This window comes from Brachionichthys hirsutus, unplaced genomic scaffold, assembly GCF_040956055.1.
Source record: "Brachionichthys hirsutus isolate HB-005 unplaced genomic scaffold, CSIRO-AGI_Bhir_v1 contig_387, whole genome shotgun sequence".
NCBI classification, from domain to species: Eukaryota; Metazoa; Chordata; class Actinopteri; order Lophiiformes; family Brachionichthyidae; genus Brachionichthys; species Brachionichthys hirsutus.
In genome coordinates, this window is record NW_027180386.1 from 95,071 (window position 1) to 102,017 (window position 6,947).

The 6,947-nt window shown below is 42.8% G+C and overlaps 1 protein-coding gene across 1 annotated transcript; it reads left to right on the forward strand.

Annotated features, from left to right (window-relative positions):
- The first annotated feature begins 855 nt into the window (after window positions 1-855).
- Window positions 856-6,646, forward strand: LOC137914398 (laforin-like). The gene is made up of 4 exons (XM_068757980.1): window positions 856-1,102; window positions 2,718-2,892; window positions 5,394-5,638; window positions 6,363-6,646. The coding sequence occupies exons 1-4, from the start codon at window positions 856-858 to the stop codon at window positions 6,644-6,646; spliced, it is 951 nt and encodes a 316-aa protein (XP_068614081.1).
- Window positions 6,647-6,947: the final 301 nt, after the last annotated feature.

Here is a 6,947-nt window from a genome sequence, read left to right on the forward strand (position 1 = left end):
CACACACATGCGCGCACACACACTGCTGGGATAGGTCCAGCATGACATGGTTACAGATAAAGCGGTTCAGAAGATGAGTGACTGAATGGTCAAGAGGTATGATTCTTGCTTTGGGTGTGAGAGGTCAAGTGGAAGAGCCCTCTATCTTTTGTAATTGTTTCACAGTAACAAAATAGGTACCAAGACTAAAATAGCATTGCCCTGAAACTGTGCGAAAGTCCAATGTTTCTTCAGTTCAAGTCAAAATCTAAAAATTTCAAGGGCAAAAAAACAACTTTCAGCAAGAAACGCAGCATTTCTTTCGTGGGTAAATAGACTTTTATCCTTTTCCTGTCGAAAAATACAAGGATCACATCGCAATGCAGCTAAGAACCAAGGAATTGAATTCCATCTTTGGCAAGGACATGAAAACAAAAAATACCATTAATTGACCCATAAACAAGATGATTGAGAGCGGCAAGTTCAATTCCCGGACGAGCCCTTACGTAACAACCAAGATGCCATTTGAGAGCAGCTTTTAGCACTCTTGTCTGCATGGGGAGTGGCAAGTTGTGGCATAAGTACTGTATCTCATAATTATGACTTAGTGTCTCATAATTATGAGATACTAAGTTAGATATGAGATACTAATTTTGAGTTTGTATTTCATAATTATGTTGGCGGAAACGGGCTTCCATTGCTTTCTGCCCCAGGTGCACAGAAGAGAAGATTTTGGATAATATGGTGCCAGAAAATTCTGACAGAGTGTGACTTCATTGTTCACTTCCGCTCTTCGACTCTAGCGCGACCATCCAGAACACGGGCCGATTGTTCTTAGACTGCACACCGGTCCAAAGGAAAGTTCCGCCTGCGGCAATGTTATTCAGATTCGCCGTCATTCTCACTCCGGAGTCTTCGGACGTTGAGGTTTTTGTCGTGGGTTCGCGTGAGGAAATGGGCCAATGGGACACGAGCAAAGCCGTTCCGCTGAGAGCCACTCAGAAGCTCCTGTCACCCCGCGAGCCGTGCCTGTGGGTCGGCGAGGTGGAGCTGCCGGAGCCGCTCGGAGACGCCCTGTGGTTCAAGTTCGTCAAACGAATTCGAGGCTTCTATATCTGGGAAGGTATTCATGACGCTTCAGACATTGAACGTGTCGCGCTTTGAAAACACCTGCGCCATGTTTGTTTGTAGCGTGTAATGCATCGTCACCGCCACCAGATGGCGGTAAAGTGACGCTGATTAATAGACGCTCCATCGTGGAGTTCAATCCCCTCCACTTGAATACACGATTCAGATTGAGATTCACTTTATTATATACATACATGTGAAAAACCTATGCTCGGAAGCTCCAATACAATAAAACATGATAATAAAAACACAAAAAATCGACCTTAAAACACTGAATAATGAATAAACAGGGCAATTAACAGTCAAAAAGAATCAAAACTTGCATTACTGAGATGCACTTTTCAATGACAGAATAGGGCAACGTTATGGAGAAAGGTTTCGAGAAGAAAGTCGGCATTAAACGAGGATTAAGCACAAGTTGTAGTATTACAAGAATGTAATATTATGTAATATGTTACGAGTTCCCTGAGAGATGAATAAAGATCTATTTATCATCCAGCCGTCTTTGTGCTCTGGCTCGTCGATGGCCCTTTTACTGCTTCACCTTCCTCTTTTCAGTCATTCTCGTAATATTGTGACGCTTTACTCGTTACGATTTAGTTGTTGTAATAATACGACTTTCCTCAGAATAAAACAACTCCATTCTTATCGTATCTTGATTTTTTTTTGCATAAACCTTTATACTTGCAGTTTAATTTTTGAGCATCGAGACTGACGCATTTAAGATGTGCACGCCGAATCATTCTCTCTCTTAAACATTGCAAGATAGGGCCTTTTATTAAAATCATGCTAGTCTAGGTCGTATTTGCCTGCATTCGAGGCAAAATAATAATAATCTGAGTACAGTAAAACCTGGATATACGAGCCAGCCTGTGAGCAACATTTGAGATACGAACGCTTCCGATGCTGACGCTGGATGGCCGAGCGCTCCAAGCGCGCTTCTCTCATTCAGTGATTTTCACTGTATTTGCGAATATTCTTTATAGTAAGTAATGGCTCCAAAGAAAGCGAGTGGTGAGGATGGAAATAACGTATGATGACGATGGAGATGAATGGAATTATCGATAAACATGATGACCGTTAGTGACTTGTCGCGGCAGTACGAGCTGAGTACATCGACGTTATGTACAATCCTCAAACAGAAGGATGTCAAGAACACAAAGCCTTCCAGAGGCAGAACTACTGTCTAACTTTATGTAAGAGTATGTGTAAGGTACAATTACTGTGTGTCTACGTACCGTCCAACTGTCCGTCCCTCGTCCTCTGCACTGCACTCCGCTGTTTGCTGCTATCGACGGTCTCGAAGGTGAAACTCATAATAAAACAGCGTTTTGTATTACAGTAATACTGTATATAGCATTGTGTGTGTGTGTGTGTGTGTCTATATTGCAATTAAAAACGTTTTCCCCTTTGTTTTTAGCGTTGATTTGGGTGTTTTTAGACACCGGAAAGGACTAAATTATGTTCAGTTATTTTAGAAGGAAAAAATGTATTTGGCATACGAGTGATTTGAGTTACGAGTCCTGGAACGAATTATACTCGCATGCTAAGGTATTGCTAATAGGTTTCTCATCACTAACCTGTGAGGATATTCTTTTGGTTTTCGCCAGGCAGCGGTCCGAGTCATGACAGACGCTGTTCATATGACGAGGGGAACATGGTGGGCGGGGTGCACTGCCACCCGGTTGATCACTGGATGGAGGAAACGGGACACACCGATGAGATGAAACACACCAGCAGCTTTTACTTCGGCGTGGCCGCTCAGAGAGCCATGCATTTCTCCAGGTAACACGTTACAAACAGTCATTTGTGTTCATTAATGGAGTTAAACAGTATTCTGCACATGCATGTACATGCATGTACATGCATATGCAGAAAGGCAGTATTCTGCACATGCATGTACATGCATATGCAGAAAGGCAGTATTCTGCACATGCATGTACATGCATATGCAGAAAGGCAGTATTCTGCACATGCATGTACATGCATGTGCAGAAAGGCAGTTTAGATTTTCTGAAGTACCGCTTGGCACATGTTTGATTTATTCCCTCGTGGAAGGTTCCTCGCCACTCCAGCACACTTTAACCCCTTACTGTAATTATTGTGATACTCATTCAAAATACTCTGTGTGACCTGAAATCTGATTTGTGTAATATACACATTTATTAATACTTAATACATAATTAATGAGGTCCCCCGAGGCCAGTGATTTTCCATGCTGAAGAGTGATTGTGTCTAGCATGGCTGTATTAGCTCATCTTACCCTACATTATATTATTATATACTATCTGTTGTGTGTCGTTATGTTCTCATTGTAATGTGTTTGTAGCTGACGTTAGGGGTCCCCACGGTGCTTCGACCGTACTCTTGTGCAGGGTCAGATGAAAGCCCCTTCACGCCTGATCACGCTTCTGCTATTTAACCTTGCTCGCTCCAATATAAGTAAGAATTGGTTTTTGTCACTGAATACTATCTGGCAGGCCGTAAGAATCAGCCATCCATCTGGGCTGATTTTTACGGCTTCCTCCAACGACACTATTATATCATCAGGGCACTCACGTCTGACATGAAAGCCCTTTTCTGAACTCATTAAAACTGTAGTGATAAACAGGAATCAGGATCACACAATTTAATGATGCAGCGCTGCGACAAAGAAGCCAAATATTCTTAAATCTGATCGAATCAAACAATCAGCCAATGGGATTGGCTAGACTAGCATGAAGGTTTAGCCACTGAACAAGCTTAAACTATCCAAAAATATATTATATGCAATGAAATGAAAGATAGTCCTCATCTCTTTAGGGCTATCGCACTTTAATAATATATTACTGAATTTCAACACGCAGAAATGCCTTTGGGTCTCGGGTGCATTCCAATCCAGAACCTCCTTGATGTGAGAGGACCATGAAACCCGCTGCATGACCACGCCCTTGCCCACGTTACACGCCGCAATCGAAATCAGTGACATTTTTATTTTGGACATTCAGCATACATGTATCACTGAAATTAAGAACCTTGAGTGCATCATCCAGAACAAAAATGCTTTCTCATGTCCTCCGCATGGCAATAGTGTGAAGCAGCAGCTTTCATCAACATCGCATCAATAATAATACAAAGTGAATAAACATTTATTATGATTTGCGGGATGTTTTTTTCAGTTCGATGTGAAAATAATTCCACACACTAGCAATAACATGCACTTACACAAGCCCTACTTTCCATTTCTGCCTCAAACAGATGCTGCAGGACAGCGTCCCTCATTTCTGTCTCAAACAGATGCTGCAGGACAGCGTCCCTCATTCCTGTCTCAAACAGATGCTGCAGGACAGCGTCCCTCATTTCTGTCTCAGACAGATGCTGCAGGACAGCGTCCCTCATTCCTGTCTCAAACAGATGCTGCAGGACAGCGTCCCTCATTCCTGTCTCAAACAGATGCTGCAGGACAGCGTCCCTCATTTCTGTCTCAAACAGATGCTGCAGGACAGCGTCCCTCATTTCTGTCTCAAACAGATGCTGCAGGACAGCGTCCCTCATTTCTGTCTCAGACAGATGCTGCAGGACAGCGTCCCTCATTTCTGTCTCAAACAGATGCTGCAGGACAGCGTCCCTCATTTCTGTCTCAAACAGATGCTGCAGGACAGCGTCCCTCATTTCTGTCTCAAGCAGATGCTGCAGGACAGTGTCCCTCATTTCTGTCTCAAACAGCTGCTGCAGGACAGCGTCCCTCATTAATAGTGTAGAAACATGGGGAAAGTGAGTTTTTCATAATATGGGACCTAATTGTCTGCGAGAATAATCTTTTCTAATCTTCACCCAAAAAAAAAAGGAATATTGATTCACAGACATAATTATTGGTCTGTAACAAATACAATACAGGAATCACTTCCTGTATTTCTCCGTTGATTTCTTTCATTTCATGTTTTGTCTCTCAATAACTTCATCTGCTTGTGGGTGTTATCCTTAGGATGAATTTATCCTGAGTTTAACCAGACACCTCGCTTTCCCACCCGATACGGGCCACAAACCGAACCCCACCCACGACAGTATTGTCCAACTATTCACCTCTGACCCATTTCTTTCTCTGGTTCTGTGTCTCAGCACAGCGCTAAGCCATCGTCACTATTTGCTATTATGTAGTTGCACTTAACATCCTTCTTATGATTCTGATTCTGTCCGATCGGGTAACATTCACATGCACATGATCTTGCACATAGCTTTGTAACTTGTTAATAATTGCTGGCACACGCAGCATATAATGTTTTTGGAGTTTTTTTTGTCACGCCTAGGGTGCTGCCTCGGGTTTGGCTGGGCAGCTGCCCTCGGCAGCTCGAACATGTGACAGTAAAGATGAAGCACGAATTGGGAATTACGGCAGTAATGAACTTCCAAACGGAGTCGGACGTAGTGAACAACTCCAGTGGCTGCAGGCGCAACAGTGAGGAAGACATGACACCAGAGACCATGAGGCATCTGTACAAAGACTGTGGCCTGGTGTATGTGTGGCTGCCAACACCCGACATGAGCACTGAGGGTAAGGGAATTCAATGAAACTGTATCCATCCATCTTCCACCACTTATCCGTGTCGAGGAGGCAACAGTCTCAGTCGGGATTTCCAGATTTCCTTGTCTGTTCGGTGTTCTAAAACCATTAAAGCTGCCATGGCAGTGGAGCTCTTCAAAGTTTTGCATTTTCAGGACCCCAAAATGCAATTTTTGTCGAAACAGCAGAAACAAAAAACAAGTTTAACATGTATGGGGGTAAAACCTAACCTTCAAGAAATGATTGCCGAATACCGTTGAAAGGTTCCATAAATTAGCCTGAATCAACAGATTCATTCAAATTTCATCATTCAGAGAATCAGCAAGATGAAAGTGTTAAATAGATTAATGCGAGTGATTGATGAACTGTAGGTAATTATCATTTTATTTCATTCAGAAGGGAATAAAATCCTCCTTTTTTTCCTGAGAGGTCTTAATGTTCCACGAAAATGACCAAAGCAACAGACCACTTTCTTGAACAAAAATAAACCCAGTGCCTCTGGTTTGTATCAGAAGGCTAATTCTAAAAATGCACAGGTGATTTAAGTTCATTTTCCAAAGGCAAAGTAGTACATTTGTAATAATAATAGTGGTATTTTAAAAAGAGATCAGATAGAGGAGGGAAATTACAAAGTTTTCATCGACTTTATGAGACGTGCATCTTTTATCGTACCGGCAGACTTAAAAGCATTGGGTGTTATTCTCTTCTTCTGTAGGTCGGATCCAGATGCTTCCCCAAGCCGTGTTCCTGCTTCATGGTCTCTTGGAGAACGGGCACACCGTCTATGTTCACTGTAATGCTGGAGTGGGCAGGTCGACGGCAGCTGTGTGTGGCCTGCTCATGTACGTTGTCGGCTGGAGTCTGAGGAAGTTGCAGTACTTTGTGACAGCCAGGAGGCCGGCGGTGTACATCGATGAGGAGGCTTTAGTCCAGGCCCAAGCAGACTTCATCCAGAAGTTTGGGCAGCTGCGATCATCCTTCTCTCTCGCAGAGAGTTGAGGGTCTATCCACTGAAGTCTTCAAGGTTGAATTAGTCATTCCTCAACCACAAATTGAATATAAAATCCTTATGCTCACTTTCAAAGCCCTCAACAGCCACGCCCCTCCTTACCTTTACAGGAGTGGAAAATTTAAATTGTTCCTGAAGTGTAAAAAAAAACATGTTGAGAAATAATCCTCCTGTGTGCCTGTGATCAAATAAAGCAAAGCCACAGTAAGTAAGGCTGGTGGAAAACATGTAAGTGAAACGGTTGTATGTTGGACACAAACCAAGATGAAAATATGAACATCTTTATGAATA

Bases quoted from the DNA above. Each gene is read 5' to 3' on its own strand.
- LOC137914398 (XM_068757980.1), top strand. From the start codon at position 856: ATGTTATTCAGATTCGCCGTCATTCTCACTCCGGAGTCTTCGGACGTT. The intron at 1,103-2,717 runs GTATTCATGACG...GGTTTTCGCCAG, and splicing joins AGGCTTCTATATCTGGGAAG to GCAGCGGTCCGAGTCATGAC. The intron at 2,893-5,393 runs GTAACACGTTAC...TGTCACGCCTAG, and splicing joins AGAGCCATGCATTTCTCCAG to GGTGCTGCCTCGGGTTTGGC.